Genomic DNA, 18,860 nt, shown 5'->3' on the forward strand with positions numbered 1-18,860 from the left:
CCGTCCCCAAAATTAAAGAGTGGGTAAGGCAATGATTAACCGCCGCCTTTACTATAAATTTTTCCCCTCTGAAAATAATGTGGACCGACACTAAAGGGTAGTTGTGAACATCCCCGTGCACACATAACACCTTCACCAATTGTGCTCCCCCCAATGCCTCATCTTGCACCAGGTTTTGGTGGATTGAGGTCTGATTACAGCCCGAATCCACCAACGCCTGATATGTATCCCCTTGGATACTCACCGGTATGCGATACGCTCCGGCCAAATCGAGGGCGGCTCCTGGCGCATTGGGGATCCGAACCACCGCGCCCACCTCCATTATCGAGCACTGCTGTTGGAGGTGGCCCGGTTCCCCGCAGCGCCAGCAAACCGGCCCGGGCTTCCTCTCTGCACTAGTGCTCTGGGGCTCACTCACCTGAGGGGGGGGAGAGACAGACACAGAAGGGAGACACGAAAGGGCACCGCGGGTGCGGCGGGCCGGCTGAGGTGGCGCCGGCCCCCGTCTCCGCGGTGGGGGAATGGGGCGAGGAGAAGACACAGGAGGAGGGGAGAGAGAGAGAGAGGAGAGAAGAGAAGAGGTCGTCTGCTGTCCTGCCATCGGGACAGCCGCCAGATGATCCTCCGCCAGCTCGATTGCCTGATCCAGCGACGCCGGGCGGTGGCACTGGACCCACTCTGCGGTTCCTGCTGGTAGACGCGCGACGAACTGTTCCAGTACCACCTGGTCGATGAGTCCCTCAGCGTCGCAGCTGTCGGCCCTCAACCACTGCCAGCAGGCGTCCCGGAGTTGCTGGCCAAACGCGAACGGCCGGCCGACTTCCTCCAAGCGTAGAGCGTGGAAACGCTGATGATGTTGCTCCGCGGTGCGTCCCACCCGCTGGAGGACGGCCCGGCGAAGGTCCGCGTAGGCCAGCCGGCGGTCAGCGGGGAGCTGTAGCGCGGCCAGCTGCGCCTCTCCCGTTAGCAGGGGGAGGAGGCGCGCCGCGGGCTGTTCCACCGGCCACCCCGAGGTCTCTGCTACCTGCTCAAAGAGCATGAAGAATGCCTCGGGGTCGTCCTGCGGGCCCATCTTCATGAGGGTGAGGGGGGAAGGGCCCGCGGCGGTGGAGTTGGTGGACCCCGCCGACGCGAAGAGGTGCCGGAACGCCCGACGATCTTCCTGTTGCGCCAGCACCAGGGCCTCGAACCGTTGTTCTTGCTCCTTTCGGAGGGCGAGCAGCCCCTGGTGCTGGCTCTGTTGGGCCGTGGCGAGAGCGTGGATCAGGTCGGCGAAGGTGGAGGACTCCATGGGGCTGTTGTCTTCTGTGCTCATTTCCCAGGTTTCAGCACCACTGTGGCAGTTCGTGTAAATGGGTGGAGCACAGAAGGACGGCAGGACAGAACTGAGAGTACAAAAAAAACTCTTTATTCAGCTTTTCAGCTGTCAATACACACACGCGCACACATCAGCTATCTGCTGTGGAGAGACTCCCTCTGCTCTCACTCTCTCTCCTTAAGAAGGGCGCGGTCACTGGGAAGACACACAAACACATCAATTAACAACAGGTGTAATGATTCTGCCACTTAACTTCCCCGACTCCGCCCTCCTGTCACAGACCGATGCTAGACCACGCCCCCGCTGCCACACTGTCCTTAGCTTCCCTCATGCAGAGTTTTACCTCCTGCTGTGCTGTTTTCATTGTCTCCCTATCTCTGCTCCTGAAGGCAGCCTTCTTCCTGTTGAGGACAGCTTTGACTTCCTGTGTTACCCATGGCTTGTTGTTAGGGTAACACCTTACAGTCTTAGCGGGGGAGACCACGTCTGCACAGAAGTTAAGGTAATCCATCAGACAGTGTGTCAGACCCTCTATGTCCTCACAGTGTGGGCTAAGCAGCACATCCCAGTCTGTGATGTCATAACAGTCCCTGAGGGCATCTTCCATTTCAGGGGACCACCTCCTGATGGAGTTAGTTGTTGCAGGCTGCCTTGGAACCGGGGGGGTGTACTTCGGCTGTAGAAGAACCAGGTTGTGGTCAGACTTCCCCAGTGGGGGAAGGGGTATGGCTCTGTATGCATCCCTCACATTAGCATACAGCAAGTCAATTGTCCTGTTGTTCCTTGTTGGACAATCCACAGCCTGGTAAAAAGCAGCCAAAGTAGAGTCCAAATTAGCATGATTAAAGTCCCCAGAAATTATGATAAATACCTCAGGGTGCTGTGTCTGCAGCCTTGCTGTGACAGAGTGAATCCTCTCACATGCAGCGGCTGCGTCTGCCCTCGGAGGGATGTAAACACAGATGGTGATCACGTGACTGAACTCCCTTAGCAGATAATGTGGCCACAGGCTAATGGCTAGCAGCTCCAAGTCCGGGCAACATAAAACTGTCTTTACGGAGATATGTCCCAGGTTACACCAGCGGTTGTTAACATAAATGATGAGTCCCCCACCTTTGCTTTTCTCGCATGTGTTAGTGTCTCTGTCAGCTCTCACAGCAGTGAATCCCCACAGGTCCACGTTAGCATCCGGTCTAAGGTGTGTTAGCCATGTCTCCGTAACGATAAATAAGCTGCTCTCCTGGTAAATCCGCTGGTTGCTCAGAGTGGAAAGCTCGTCGACTTTATTTGGCAGTGAGTTCACATTCCCCATGATAACGGAGGGAATGGATGGTTTGTAGCACTGCCGGTTGTCCGCTAGCCTAGCCTTTAGCTTAGCTCCAGCCTTGCAGCCCCTGGGTTTCCTCCTCAGCTCAGCCAGGATGGGGTGTCTTATCCCGGCTTGTCCCATTGTTTTCAGGGCCAGCATCTCCTCTCTTGAATAAGTGAGAAAACTGGCTCCTGGTTGCATGTTAAAGTTAAATACAACCCCGATTCCAAAAAAGTTGGGACAAAGTACAAATTGTAAATAAAAACGGAATGCAATACTTTACAAATCTCAAAAACTGATATTGTATTCACAATAGAACATAGACAACATATCAAATGTCGAAAGTGAGACATTTTGAAATTTCATGCCAAATATTGGCTCATTTGAAATTTCATGACAGCAACACATCTCAAAAAAGTTGGGACAGGGGCAATAAGAGGCTGGAAAAGTTAAAGGTACAAAAAAGGAACAGCTGGAGGACCAAATTGCAACTCATTAGGTCAATTGGCAATAGGTCATTAACATGACTGGGTATAAAAAGAGCATCTTGGAGTGGCAGCGGCTCTCAGAAGTAAAGATGGGAAGAGGATCACCAATCCCCCTAATTCTGCACTGACAAATAGTGGAGCAATATCAGAAAGGAGCTTGACAGTGTAAAATTGCAAAGAGTTTGAACATATCATCATCTACAGTGCATAATATCATCAAAAGATTCAGAGAATCTGGAAGAATGTCTGTGCGTAATGGTCAAGGCCGGAAAACTATACTGGGTGCCTGTGATCTTCAGGCCCTTAGACGGCACTGCATCACATACAGGCATGCTTCTGTATTGGAAATCACAAAATGGGCTCAGGAATATTTCCAGAGAACATTATCTGTGAACGCAATTCACCGTGCCATCCGCCGTTGCCAGCTAAAACTCTATAGTTCAAAGAGGAAGCTGTATCTAAACATGATCCAGAAGCGCAGACGTCTTCTCTGGGCCAAGGCTCATTTAAAATGGACTGTGGCAAAGTGGAAAACTGTTCTGTGGTCAGACAAATCAAAATTTGAAGTTCTTTATGGAAATCAGGGACGCCGTGTCATTCAGACTAAAGAGGAGAAGGATGACCCGAGTTATCAGCACTCAGTTCAGAAGCCTGCATCTCTGATGGTATGGGGTTGCATTAGTGCGTGTGGCATGGGCAGCTTACACATCTGGAAAGACACCATCAATGCTGAAAGGTATATCCAGGTTCTAGAGCAACATATGCTCCCATCCAGACGACGTCTCTTTCAGGGAAGACCTTGCATTTTCCAACATGACAATGCCAAACCACATACTGCATCAATTACAGCATCATGGCTGCGTAGAAGAAGGGTCCGGGTACTGAACTGGCCAGCCTGCAGTCCAGATCTTTCACCCATAGAAAACATTTGGTGCATCATTGGAAGATACGACAAAAAAGACCTAAGACAGTTGAGCAACTAGAATCCTACATTAGACAAGAATGGGTTAACATTCCTATCCCTAAACTTGAGCAACTTGTCTCCTCAGTCCCCAGACGTTTACAGACTGTTGTAAAGAGAAAAGGGGATGTCTCACAGTGGTAAACATGGCCTTGTCCCAACTTTTTTGAGATGTTGTTGTCATGAAATTTAAAATCCCCTAATTTTTCTCTTTAAATGATACATTTTCTCAGTTTAAACATTTGATATGTCATCTATGTTCTTTTCTGAATAAAATATGGAATTTTGAAACTTCCACATCATTGCATTCCATTTTTATTTACAATTTTTGTACTTTGTCCCAACTTTTTTGGAATCGGGGTTGTATATTTTTATTCACATTTTAGGTCATTGCAGTAGACATAAGTCCCTCTCGCTGCTGCACACATAATGTCGCACAGCTCTCTGCATTCTGAGCTTGCGAGTCATACACACTTTTCAGGGAGTGCATGCATCTTGTCAGCAGCCTATCAGCATGGAGAATAGCATAATGTAGTAGGCCTAGGCATAGACAAATTAACAGTAGCCTATTATCTGCTTCTTATGCTATGTCCTGGCTATGCATCTGTGAAAATAAATTTAGGCTACTGTAACATAGGTATTTAATTTAAAACCTATGATGAATGCCACAAGCTGCAGAATAAATAACCATGGAAATTTGCTGTATGATAATGGCCATGTTAAAATAAGCATAGGCTACACTAATACTAATGTCAATAAAAACATGATTTAAGTTTTGTTATTATGCTGCACTTTGACTACTACCACTACTACAAGGCCTAGCCTACAACAACAACAACAACAACACACACACACACACACACACACACACACACACACACACACACACTTTTTAATTCAAAATTTGCATTTAATTCATAATTGCTTTCTAATTCATTACAGATGTCTGGACAAAAAAGTGCACCGAAAAGTGTGGTTTGGAAGCACTTTACAGAACAACCACCAGGAACTGCACTGTGCAGAGAATGCAACAGCACTGTGAAACTTGTCTCTGAAACATCAAAAACAAAAAATATCTCAAACACATCGTCTCATCTAAAAGTTCATCATGCCAATCTCTATCAGGCCACACAGGCAAAACAAAAGATGACATCCTCCACTTCTAAAACTGCCGTTCAGCCCACTCTTGTACAGGTGTATGACCATCAACTAAAGTGGAAGGATACAGAAAAGAGGTCAAAGAATCTTGACAAGGTGATTGCTGAAATGATTGCAACTGATAATGAGCATTTCACCATGGTCAGCGACACTGGATTTAGTCGCCTTATGAGTACTGCTGAACAACATTACCATTTAAAGAGTGAGAAATTTTTATCGCACTGAAGTAATACCCTCCATCTATAATCAGATTAAAGAAAAGGTCAAATCCATGCTCACTCCTGAGCTTGCTGGGAAACACGTCTTTTACTACTGACTGCTGGACAGGCTCGACTGCATCGTTGATGAGTCTCACCTGCCATTTTATCGATGCTGATTGGAAGCGACAGCAAGTTATCCTGAATACAAAATCTATGGATGAGCCTCATACAGGAGACTACATCAGTGAGTTGTTCTTGGGCATGATGGAGGAATGGGGTGTGGAGAAAGATTATGTGACTCTTGTTCTAAGAGATAGTGGGTCTAATATGATCAAAGGAGTGCATGTAGCTGAAGTCACAGATTTCAGTTGCTGTGCTCATACATTGCAGCTTGTTGTAACTGATGGAATAGCTAGTCAGAGGTCAGTCATGAATGTCATTGCAATGCTTAAGACCTGTGTGAAGCACTTTTCTCATTCCAATGAAGCCAGAAGACATCTATCAGGAATACAAAAAGACCTGGACCTTCCTCAACATGGACTGATTCAATCAACTCCGACTTGGTGGAACTCAACACTTCACATGTTGGCCAGAATGTTACAACCCTGATTCCAAAAAAGTTGGGACTAAGTACAAATTGTAAATAAAAATGGAATGCAATGATGTGGAAGTTTCAAAATTCCATATTTTATTCAGAATAGAACATAGATGACATATCAAATGTTTAAACTGAGAAAATGTATCATTTAAAGAGAAAAATTAGGTGATTTTAAATTTCATGACAGCAACACATCTCAAAAAAGTTGGGACAAGGCCATGTTTACCACTGTGAGACATCCCCTTTTCTCTTTACAACAGTCTGTAAACGTCTGGGGACTGAGGAGACAAGTTGCTCAAGTTTAGGGATAGGAATGTTAACCCATTCTTGTCTAATGTAGGATTCTAGTTGCTCAACTGTCTTAGGTCTTTTTTGTTGTATCTTCCGTTTTATGATGCGCCAAATGTTTTCTATGGGTGAAAGATCTGGACTGCAGGCTGGCCAGTTCAGTACCCGGACCCTTCTTCTACACAGCCATGATGCTGTAATTGATGCAGTATGTGGTTTGGCATTGTCATGTTGGAAAATGCAAGGTCTTCCCTGAAAGAGACGTCATCTGGATGGGAGCATATGTTGCTCTAGAACCCAGATATACCTTTCAGCATTGATGGTGTCTTTCCAGATGTGTAAGCTACCCATGCCACACGCACTAATGCAACCTCATACCATCAGAGATGCAGGCTTCTGAACTGAGCGCTGATAACAACTCGGGTCATCCTTCTCCTCTTTAGTCCGAATGACACGGCGTCCCTGATTTCCATAAAGAACTTCAAATTTTGATTTGTCTGTGTTAGGTTGAGCGGGGAATTGAACCTGGGTCGCTGGTGTAAAAACCCAGCAAACACCCACTAGGCCAAGTGGAAGAATGACTCAAGTGCAGAGGAGTGAGATCAAAGCTACAGTTCAATAAAGTTTATTGCCCAAGCTCAGAAGTCTAGCAAAATCCACAGCTTGTGAAAAAACAAAATCCACCGAGGTAAATCCAAACAAACAGGAGATACAAGAAAAAAAATCCCAAAGTTCCAAGAGTTCAAAAATCCAAAACCAAAGAAGAGAAAGCAAACATCCAAATGCTCAGAAGATACAAAAAGGCAAAGTTCCAAGTAAAAAAAAAATAATCAAAATGTCCCAAAAGAGCAAACTACCAAAAACAAAGACAAAGGGCTAAGGCACGCAGTACCAAAGTGACTCACCATAAAACAACACAAAGACTCAGTGACTAGAAAGACAAAATGGGGTAGTATAAATACCCAAAGTAACTGGACACATGACCAGGTCATAATTGGCAATTAAGACTAATTGGGGCACAAGGCACATGAAAAACAAAGAAGCACATGGCTGTCAAAACAAAAACACAAACCCCCGACCTGTCAAAACAAACATGACATGACAAAGATATAATAGCGGCCTCTAGAGGCCAAGATAGTCCCAAAGCCTAACAGGACCCCCCCCACCAAAGGACCGTCTCCTGATGTTCCCAGGGTGATCAGGATGGGCCAAATGGAAGTCCCAACAAAGTTCTTTGTCTAAAATGTCCCAAGCGGGACCCAACAGCGCTCCTCAGGCCCATAGCCCTCCCAGTCAACTAGGTACTGGAGACCGCCACGGACCCGGCAGGAATCCAGCAGGTGGTGCACTGTGAACACAGTCTGTCCACGGAGGATGCGGGGAGGCGGGGGACTCCTAGGGGCAGGAGCATAAGGGGATGACAGTACGGGCCGTAACAGTGACACGTGGAATGTGGGATTGATTCTCAGCAACCGGGGTAACTGGAGCTGGTAGGCAACAGGGTTCACTCTGCGCACTACCTTGAAGGGACCAACATAACGAGGGGAAAGTTTGCAGTTCTCCACCCGTAGAGGAAGGTCTTTGGCGGACAACCAAACCCGCTGTCCAGGGCGAAAACTGTGGGCAGGCCGTCTATGGCAGTTGGCCTGAGTCTGGTTGGCCCTGGAAGTACGGATGAGAGTCCTCCGGACCTTGTTCCAGGTCTTATGACACCGTCTCAGGAAATGATTGACCGAGGGCACCCCAGAGTCCTCCTCCTGTTCAGGAAACAAAGGTGGCTGGAACCCGAATTGGCATTGGAATGGAGACAACCTGGTGGCCGATGACTGAAGGGTGTTATGGGCGTACTCCGCCCATGGCAACCAGGTGCTCCACGACGTCGGGTTGTCCATTGCCAGGCCTTGCAGGGTGGTTTCCAGGTCCTGGTTGAACCTCTCAGTCTGGCCATTAGACTGGGGATGGAACCCAGAGGAGAGGCTGGCAGTGGCCCCGATCAGCTTGCAGAATGCCCGCCACATTCGGGAGGAGAACTGGGGCCCTCGGTTGGAGACGATGTCCTGTGAGAGTCCGAAGACTCGGAAGACATGGGTGAACATTAGTTTGGCAGTCTCAAGGGCAGAAGGGAGCTTGCATAGAGGTATGAAATGACAGGCCTTTGAGAACCTGTTGACTACAACTAGAATGACAGCATTACCTTGTGAATCTGGAAGGCCCGTGATGAAGTTGACCGCCACATGAGACCAGGGACGCCGAGGAATGGGCAAAGGATGCAGGAGGCTCTGGGGATGCTGCCGTGGGTTCTTGCTTCTGGTGCACACTTCACAGGACAGGACGAATGACCTCACTTCTTTCTCCATGCCTGGCCACCAGAAGCGTCTCTTCAAGAAGTCCAGTGTCCTCCGAGCTCCCGGGTGAGCAGTGAGAGGGGACGAATGACCCCACTGGAGAACCTTGGCCTGGGCTTGACGTGGAACGTACAAGAGACCAGGTGGCCCCGTCCCAGGACCGGGGTCCTGGCGTTGAGCTTGTCAGACAGCCTCCTCAACACCCCAGCGGACAGGGGCCACAATTCGGGACACAAGGATAATAGGCCCAACTTCACTCTCCCTGTTAGTGGAAGAGAACTGTCTGGAAAGAGCGTCAGGTTTGGTGTTCTTCAAGCCGGGGCGGTACAACAGGGTGAAATTGAACCGACTGAAGAACAAGGCCCACCTAGCCTGTCGAGGATTAAGTCTCTTGGCTTGATGGAGGTACTCCAGGTTTTTGTGGTCCGTCCAAACCAGGAATGGATGTTGAGCTCCCTCCAGCCAGTGCCTCCACTCCTCAAGGGCCAGTTTGACAGCAAGCAGTTCTCGATCACCCACATCATAATGGGACTCTGCAGGACTCAGACGGTGGGAGAAGTATGCACAGGGGTGCAACCTTCCATCCGAGCATTGAGAGAGGACCGCGCCGACACCACTGTCCAAAGCATCCACCTCGACAATGAAGGGTTGCAATGTGTCAGGGAGGACCAGAATGGGTGCAGTACAGAAACGGTGCTTGAGGTCCTTGAAAGCCCTCTCTGCCTGAGTAGACCAGACAAAAGACCCACCTGTCCTTTTGGTGAGGTCAGATATGGGTGCTGCTACCGAACTGAAGTTTCTGACAAACTTGCGGTAGAAGTTAGCAAATCCTAAAAACCACTGAACTTCTTTCACGGACTTGGGAGTGGGCCAGTCCCGGACGGCCAGGGTCTTGGCTGGATCCATCTGAAGTTGTCCTATCCGTACAATAAAACCCAGAAAGGAGACCTCTGGGACATGAAATTCACATTTCTGGGCCTTCACAAACAGGTTGTTCTTTAGCAGCCTCTGAAGAACCTGACAGACATGGTGGCAGTGCTCATGCAAGGTCTTGAAGAATATTAAAATGTCGTCGAGGTAAACAAAAGCATATTTGTTGATCATCTCCCTCAGGACGTCATTGATAAGGGCCTGAAAGACTGCTGGTGCATTGGTAAGTCCAAAGGGCATCACTTGGTACTCATAATGTCCCGATGGGGCGTTAAAGGCAGTCTTCCATTCGTCCCCCTGTCGGATACGAATGAGGTGGTATGTGTTTCGTAAATCCAACTTGGTGAAGACTGTAGCACCTTGGAGCAGGTCGAATGCGATGGACATCAGCGGAAGGGGATAGCGGTTGTGCATTGTGATCTTATTCAGGCTCCTGTAGTCAATACACGGTCGCAGTCCCCCATCCTTCTTGCCAACAAAGAAGAAGCCTGCACCAGCAGGTGAGGTGGAGGGGCGGATGAATCCCGAGGCCAGGGCGTCCTTGATGTATTCATCCATGGCCTTGCATTCTGGCTGAGAAAGGGAAAACAGCCTGCCCCGAGGAGGGGTAGCACCAGGGAGCAAGTCTATGGCATAGTCATAGGCACGGTGAGGAGGAAGAGTGGTGGCCCTACTCTTGCTAAAAACTTCCCTCAAATCCCAGTACTCTGTGGGAACTTGAGATAATTCGGTGAGGTCAGGGGGCTCGGCAGGAAACACAGGAGAACTAGAGAGCAGACAAGAGGCATGGCATGTAGGACCCCATTCCACAACCTGGCTTGTTGCCCAGTCTATGTGAGGGTTGTGGCGGGTGAGCCAAGGAAAGCCTAGAATCACTGGGAACTCTGGTGAATGAATCAGGTGCAGGGATATTTCTTCTCTGTGACCTTGAGACTGGAGAAAAACTGGAGAAGTTACTTGGGTGACTCTCCCATCACCTAAAGCTTGGCCATCCAGAGCAGACACAGACAACAGAGCCTCAAGGGGTACAGTAGGGACATTGATTCTTCGGGCAAAGTGAACATCCATAAAATTTCCAGCAGCCCCAGAGTCTAACAATGCTTGGCAAAAGTGGACAGACTCACCCCAGGAGATGGAGACAGGGATGTAGACTCCTTGGCCAGGAAGTTCGGGAGAGAGGGTAGTCCCCATCACAACCCTCCCTCGGCTGGACAGGACGGTCCTTTTCCCCAAGAGCTCGGGACATGACACTCAGAAATGGCCAGGCTTGCCACAGTAGATGCAGCACTTGTCCCTCCTCCTGCGCTCCCTCTCAGATGCGGAGAGATGAGTACAGCCAACTTGCATGGGCTCTGGACAAACACTGGATGAGGTGGACGGACTCCAGGTTGAAGCAGTGAGGTAAGGGAAGCTCAGGTCTTGGCTACACTCTCTAATCCTGTTATCAAGGCAAATGGCATGTGAGATCAGAGTTTCAAGGTCACTTGGGCAACCTATCGAGGCCAGACTGTCTTTGATGGAGTCCGACAGGCCATGGTGGAAAGCTGAAGCCAGGGCAGTCTCATTCCATCCACTGACTGCTGCGAGTGTCTGGAACGAGATGGCGTAGTCTGCGACACTTCCTCCCTGCTGGGTGGACATGAGTGAGCTTCCTGGCTGCATCCTTGCTGATGTCCAACTGATCGAAAACACGAAGCATCTCCTCCGTAAACATCTTGAAATCGGAACACTCGGGTCCCTGTCTCTGCCAGATGGCTGTTGCCCAAGCTCGTGCCTTATCAGCTAACAATGTTATTACATATGCAATCTTGCTGCGGTCAGTAGTGTAGGTGGTAGGCTGGAGCTCGAAGGTGAGTTGACACTGGGTAAGGAACTCCCAGCACTCACCGTGCTTGCCGTCATACCTCTGTGGTACAGGAAGGCGGGGTTCATGAGTTGAGGGAGGCAGCGTGGCAGGGGGCACTGGAGCTGGAGCAGATGGTGGAGCAGGAGCAGAGGGAGGATCAGGAGGCAGAGGAGTCAGCCATGCAAGGGCCTTCCCAATTTGCTGGGGCAGTGCATCATGGCAAGCAAGGGTCTCTTGTTGGCTTGCAAGTGCTTGTCCATGAGTGTCCATGGTAGCCCCAAAGCTTGTTAAAGCGGCCATTATCCTCTGAAAGACAGCAGAAGAAGGCTCTGCTGAGTCAGTCATGACTGAGTCTTTCTGTTAGGTTGAGCGGGGAATTGAACCCGGGTCGCTGGTGTAGAAACCCAGTAAACACCCACTAGGGTGAGCGAAGGAATGACTCAAGTGCAGAGGAGTGAGATCAAAGCTACAGTTCAATAAAGTTTATTGCCCAAGCTCAGAAGTCCAGCAAAATCCACAGCTTGTGAAAAAACAAAATCCACCAAGGTAAATCCAAACAAACAGGAGATACAAGACAAAAAATCCCAAAGTTCCAAGAGTTCAAAAATCCAAAACCAAGGCAGAGAAAGCAAAAATCCAAACGCTCAGAAGATACAAAAAGGCAAAGTTCCAAGTAACAAAAAATAATCAAAATGTCCCAAAAGAGCAAACTACCAAAAACAAAGACAAAGGGCTAAGGCACGCAGTACCAAAGTGACTCACCATAAAACAACACAAAGACTTAATGACTAGAAAGACAAAATGGGGTAGTATAAATACCCAAAGTAATTGGACACATGACCAGGGCCCTGTACTACGAAGCGGGTTTTCTGGCTTACCAGGGTAACTTCGAGAGTAACTTGATCACGTGCAGCGTAACTTCCCGATTAACCCATACTACGAAAGTTGGCTATGTTCAAACCGAGGTATGCTGCCATGGCAATTTACGCTGCATCTCAAACCTGCTCGTCTCAGGTTATGTTCTTGGTTAACCCGAGGTTTCCGATTAACCACACCCTTTTTAAACACCACCTCTCCACCGACATTTCCTCTAGAGACAATGCCAGCATACCTGGATGACCCGTGCGATATCGGAGCACAGAGTAGAGATGGGATTTATGGCTCTTTGATGGGATCCGCATCTTTGTGATCCGTTCTTTGAAAAGAGACGTTCAAAAGACTGGCTCATTTGGCTCTTTTTAAATATTTATTCAGTTTTAAGAAGACAGCGTCTAAAGAAGCCAGATCCCTCTGCTTAGATAGTGACATCAATATTTCTGGACATACCTTTTATATAAAGCAACCTAGACTTACATTATTGTAACCCCTAAATGCTCATAAATAACCATTAAAAAACAATGAGGGCTTCAATGAATGCCCATGCAGAACGACTTTTCTGTAAATAAAAAAAAAGAACCCACTCAAGAACATAGTTATCAAGAACGCAAGAATATTTTATAGAAAAACACTTGCTTTACAAAAATATTTAAGTCTGAGATACAAAATAGATACAACTACAATAAATATAACAAGAACTAGTTATCACACAAGAACATTTTAAAAGAAAAAAACCTTTCTATATTAAAAATATTGAAATTGTAACAAAAATAGATACAACTAAACAGTCAGATAAATAGATAAAGTTATAACAAGAACACAAGATTATTTTAATAGGAAAAAACAAACTTAATCTCATCTCATCATCTCTAGCCGCTTTATCCTTCTACAGGGTCGCAGGCAAGCTGGAGCCTATCCCAGCTGACTACGGGCGAAAGGCAGGGTTCACCCTGGACAAGTCGCCAGGTCATCACAGGGCTGACACATAGACACAGACAACCATTCACACTCACATTCACACCTACGCTCAATTTAGAGTCACCAGTTAACCTAACCTGCATGTCTTTGGACTGTGGGGGAAACCGGAGCACCCGGAGGAAACCCACGCGGACACGGGGAGAACATGCAAACTCCACACAGAAAGGCCCTCACCGGCCCCGGGGCTCGAACCCAGGACCTTCTTGCTGTGAGGCGACAGCGCTAACCACTACACCACCGTGCCACCCACAAACTTAATGCAAAAAATATATTATTAGAAAAATAGATACAACTAGACAAACAGATAAATAAAATACACAAAAATAGAACAAACAAAATGACGATAGAATAAATTAAATGAACGTCCGTGCAAAGTAGTTTTCCCACAATATTATGATTAATATCACACAACAACATTATAAACTATATACAAAACAATTTGAACTATTAGGCAAACAGATAAAACTTGAATAAATAAAAGGCAAATGAATGCTTGCTTGCACGCGCACACACACACCATTATGAATGATGTTTTTATATTTCATTTTCACCTGTTGCCAGGTGCGTTTTGCACTGCTGTTGCCTCTGAAATGTTCACAGGACCGACACCAACTTAGTCAAAGGGACTGAACAGTCAGTCATCCTAATTCATGTGACTCTGTGCACAGATCAGCTTAAGTAGGCGACTCCATGAATTTACCATACCAAATTTTATTCAGGATTTTTCGGACATTAAACAAGCTATATATGACTGGGGCCACGTCGAAGGACCATTTTCTGTGACTTGTGATTGATCATGAAGCTTCTCTCATCCTATACTTCTGTTCTGGAACATGTAGAAGGGAGAATGTACTTACGCATTTACCCGATCGGCAATTCGTTGCCAACATGCTTGCCGCTCCTTATTGGCAGCCGCTGTGTTAGATTTTGCTCTTAATGTTGTTTTGAACTCCTCGTAGCTTTGCATTATGACAGCGCATTCTTCCTCCGTGAAGTACGGTGACCGTGCCATTGTGAACAGTGGTGATTTGCGCTGATAACCTCCCCTTTAACGTGAATGCACATTAACCCTGATTAGGTTAAACCAGGTTCAACAAATCAACTTCATAACTGGCGTCGTAGTACCGTTTAACCCCAAACAAGATAACCAGGTTTTGTCAACCCCGGTTTAGCGGGGGAACCCTGGATTACTTCTGGGTAGATTAACCTCCGTTCATAGTACAGGGCCCAGGTCATAATTGGCAATTAAGACTAGGTGGGGCACAAGGCACATGAAAAACAAAGAAGCACATGGCTGTCAAAACAAAAACACAAACCCCCTAGCTGTCAAAACAAACATGACATGACAAAGATATAATAGTGGCCTCTAGAGGCCAAGATAGTCCCAAAGCCTAACAGTCTGACCACAGAACAGTTTTCCACTTTGCCACAGTCCATTTTAAATGAGCCTTGGCCCAGAGAAGACGTTCGCGCTTCTGGATCATGTGTAGATACGGCTTCTTCTTTGAACTATAGAGTTTTAGCTGGCAACGGCGGATGGCATGGTGAATTGTGTTCACAGATAATCTCATCTCATCTCATTATCTCTAGCCGCTTTATCCTTCTACAGGGTCGCAGGCAAGCTGGAGCCTATCTCAGCTGACTATGGGCGAAAGGCGGGGTACACCCTGGACAAGTCGCCAGGTCATCACAGGGCTGACACATAGACACAGTGTTAGGGTTTTGCTGGGATTCGAACCTGGTTCGTTGGTGTGATAATCCAGCAAACCCCCACTAGGCCACCAGGGGGATGACTCAAATGCAGAGGCGTGAGGCGGAAGTAGAAAAAGAATCAAAAGGTTTATTTAAACTATATACACTATATACAGGGCAAAACAAAAGACAAAAAAAACCAAAGAGTATAATCCAAAAGAAAAGCAAAGTGCAAAAATTCAAAAGCTAAGAAGATCAAAAAACACAGTACAAAGGAAACTGGAGATAAACATAACAGCACAAAGACTCCGTGACAAGAGGACTGAACTCAGGGGTATAAATAGACAAACTAATTAAGGACACAGGTGAAGATAATTAGGCAATTAACACAAACACAAAACACAGGAACAGTGGCGGCCTCTAGAGGCCAAAATAAACACGACATGAAAAGGAAATAACAGCGGCCTCTAGAGGCCAAAACAGTCCTAGTCCTAACAGGACCCCCCCCTCTAGGAGCGTCTCCTGACGTTCCCAGGGCGATCCGGATGGGCCGAATGGAAGTCCCGACATAGTTCTTTATCAAGGACATCCCGAGCAGGAACCCAGCAGCGCTCCTCAGGACCATAGCCCTCCCAGTCCACCAGATATTGCAACCCGCCGCGGACCCGGCGGGAGTCAAGCAGGCGATTCACAGTGAACACAGTCTGCCCCTGGAAGATGCGGGGGGGTGGGGGGTTCCTAGGGGCAGGGGCATACGTAGACGTCAGTACGGGCCGTAACAGGGAAACATGGAAAGTGGGGTTGATCCTCAGAGTCCGGGGCAACTGGAGCCGGTAGGAGACAGGGTTCACCCTGCGCACCACCTTGAAGGGGCCAATGTAGCGAGGAGCAAGCTTGCGGTTCTCCACCCGCAGTGGAAGGTCCTTAGTGGACAGCCAAACACGCTGCCCAGGGCGGAAAGCGTGTGCAGGTCTTCTATGGCGGTTGGCCTGAGTCTGGTTGGTTCTGGAGGTCTGTATGAGGGTCTTCCTGACCTTGCTCCAGGTCTTGCGACACCGTCTCACATATTGGTTGACCGAGGGCACCCCCGCGTCCTCGTCCTGGTCCGGGAACAGAGGTGGCTGGAACCCGAATTGGCACTGGAATGGCGACAGCTTGGTGGCCGATGACTGCAGGGTGTTGTGGGCGTACTCCGCCCATGGCAGCCAGGTGCTCCACGATGTCGGGTTATCCATAGCCAGGCCTCGCAGGGTGGTTTCCAGGTCCTGGTTGAGCCTCTCCGTCTGACCATTGGACTGTGGGTGAAACCCAGAGGAGAGGCTGGCAGTGGCTCCGATGACCTTGCAGAACCCGTGCCACACTCGGGAGGAGAACTGGGGCCCTCGGTCTGAGACGATGTCCTGTGGAAGACCAAAGACTCGGAAGACATGATTAAACAAAAGTTTCGCAGTTTCAAGAGCAGAGGGGAGTTTGCACAGTGGTATGAAGCGGCAGGCCTTGGAGAATCTGTCAACTAAGACCAAAATGACCGTGTTACCTTGTGACTCAGGGAGACCCGTGATAAAGTCGACTGCCACGTGGGACCAGGGACGCCGGGGAATGGTCAGAGGATGCAGGAGACCCTGGGGACGCTGTCGTGGGTTCTTGGTTCTGGTGCAAACCTCACAGGACAGGACAAATGACCTTACTTCCTTCTCCATGTTAGGCCACCAGAAGCGTCTTTTCAGGAAGTCCAGGGTCCTCCGAGCTCCTGGGTGGGCGGTGAGAGGGGAAGAGTGACCCCACTGGAGAACCTTGGCCCGGGCTTGATGTGGGACGTACAAGAGGCCTGGTGGCCCCGTCCCAGGACCGGGGTCCTGGCGTTGGGCTCGTCGGACAGCCTCCTCAATACCCCAGCGGACAGGGGCCACAATCCGGGACACAGGGATAATAGGCCCGACTTCATTCTCCCTGTTAGTGGCAGAGAACAGTCTGGACAGTGCGTCAGGTTTGGTGTTCTTGGAGCCGGGGCGGTATGAGAGGGTGAAGTCAAACCGACTGAAAAACAGGGCCCACCTAGCCTGTCGAGGGTTCAGTCTCTTGGCTTGCTGGAGGTACTCCAGGTTCTTGTGGTCAGTCCAAACCAGGAATGGATGTTGTGCTCCCTCCAGCCAGTGCCTCCACTCCTCAAGGGCCAGTTTGACCGCTAGCAGTTCTCGATCCCCCACATCGTACCGGGACTCAGCAGGACTCAGGCGGTGGGAGAAGTAAGCGCAGGGGTGCAGCTTTCCTTCCGAACGTTGAGAGAGCACCGCGCCGACACCACTGTCCGAGGCGTCCACCTCCACGATGAATGGTTGGGAGGTGTCCGGGAGAACCAGAATGGGTGCCGTGCAGAAGCGGTCCTTGAGGTCTTTGAACGCTTTTTCTGCCTGAGGAGACCAGCCATAAGATCCACCTGTCCCTTTGGTGAGGTCTGACATGGGTGCTGCCACAGAACTGAAGTTCCTGATGAACTTGCGGTAGAAGTTAGCGAATCCTAAGAACCGCTGAACCTCCTTAACGGACTTGGGAGTAGGCCAATCCCGGACGGCCAGGGTCTTGGCAGGGTCCATTTGGAGTTGGCCTGTCCGTACAATAAATCCCAGAAAGGAGACCTCGGGAACATGAAATTCGCATTTCTGGGCCTTGGCGAACAGATTGTTCTGTAGCAGCCTCTGGAGAACCTGGCGGACATGGTGGCGGTGCTCCTGCACGGTCTTGGAAAAGATAAGGATGTCGTCGAGGTAGACAAAAACGTATAGGTTAATCATGTCCCTTAAGACGTCGTTGATTAGGGCCTGAAAAACAGCTGGTGCGTTGGTGAGTCCGAAGGGCATCACCTGGTATTCGTAGTGCCCAGACGGGGTGTTAAAGGCAGTCTTCCACTCATCTCCCTGTCGGATACGGATGAGGTGGTATGCGTTCCGTAGGTCCAACTTGGTGAAGACGGTGGCGCCTTGGAGCAGGTCGAAAGCTGTGGACATCAGCGGAAGGGGATAACGGTTGCGCACAGTGATCTTATTCAGGCCCCTGTAATCAATACATGGTCGGAGCCCCCCATCCTTCTTGCCGACAAAGAAGAAGCCGGCTCCAGCAGGTGAAGTGGAGGGTCGAATAAACCCAGAGACCAGGGCATCTTTGAGGTATTCCTCCATGGCCTTGCGTTCTGGCTGAGAGAGTGAAAACAGTCTGCCACGAGGAGGGGTAGTCCCAGGGAGCAAGTCGATGGCACAGTCGTAGGCCCGGTGCGGAGGAAGAACGGCGGCCCTGCTCTTGCTGAATACCTCCTTGAGATCCCAGTACTCTGTGGGAACTTGAGATAACTCGGTGAGATCAGGGGGCTCGGCAGGAGACACAGGAGAGCTAGAGAGCAGACAAGAGGCATGGCATGCAGGGCCCCATTCCACAACCTGGCTTGTTACCCAGTCTATGCGAGGGTTGTGGCGAGTAAGCCAAGGAAGGCCTAGAATAACTGGGAACTCAGGTGAAGGAATCAGGTGCAGGGATATTTCTTCCTTGTGACCTTGAGACTGGAGGAAAACTGGAGAAGTAACTTGGGTGACTCTTCCATCACCTAACGCTTGGCCATCGAGGGCAGACACAGACAGTGGGACTTCAAGAGGTGCAGTCGGAATATTGATGCTTTGGGCGAAGTGAATATCCATAAAGTTCCCAGCCGCCCCTGAGTCTATCAAAGCTTGACAAGAGTGGACAGACTCACCCCAGGAGATGGAGACCGGGATGTAGATTCCTTGGCCAGGGAGTCCGGGAGAGAGGGTAGGCCCCGTCACAACCCTCCCTCGGCTGGACGGGGCGGTCCTTTTCCCAAGAGTTCGGGACATGATGCTCGGA

The 18,860-nt window shown here is 49.1% G+C and overlaps 1 protein-coding gene across 3 annotated transcripts in view; it reads left to right on the top strand.

The window, feature by feature from the left end:
- LOC132891077 (protein inscuteable homolog) overlaps positions 1 to 18,860 on the top strand; it is a 161,530-nt gene that overhangs the window by 105,722 nt on the left and 36,948 nt on the right. For 2 of the 3 annotated variants that reach the window (XM_060928557.1, XM_060928558.1), the window contains exon 6: positions 5,019 to 5,330. The exons of the other annotated variant lie outside the window; for it this stretch is intronic. In XM_060928557.1, coding sequence (XP_060784540.1) covers positions 5,019 to 5,330 — 312 coding nt within the window. The remainder of the gene's footprint in view (positions 1 to 5,018; positions 5,331 to 18,860) is intronic. 3 annotated transcript variants of the gene reach the window in all.

The sequence above is a fragment of the Neoarius graeffei genome, chromosome 8 (genome assembly GCF_027579695.1).
Source record: "Neoarius graeffei isolate fNeoGra1 chromosome 8, fNeoGra1.pri, whole genome shotgun sequence".
Classification (NCBI taxonomy): Eukaryota; Metazoa; Chordata; class Actinopteri; order Siluriformes; family Ariidae; genus Neoarius; species Neoarius graeffei.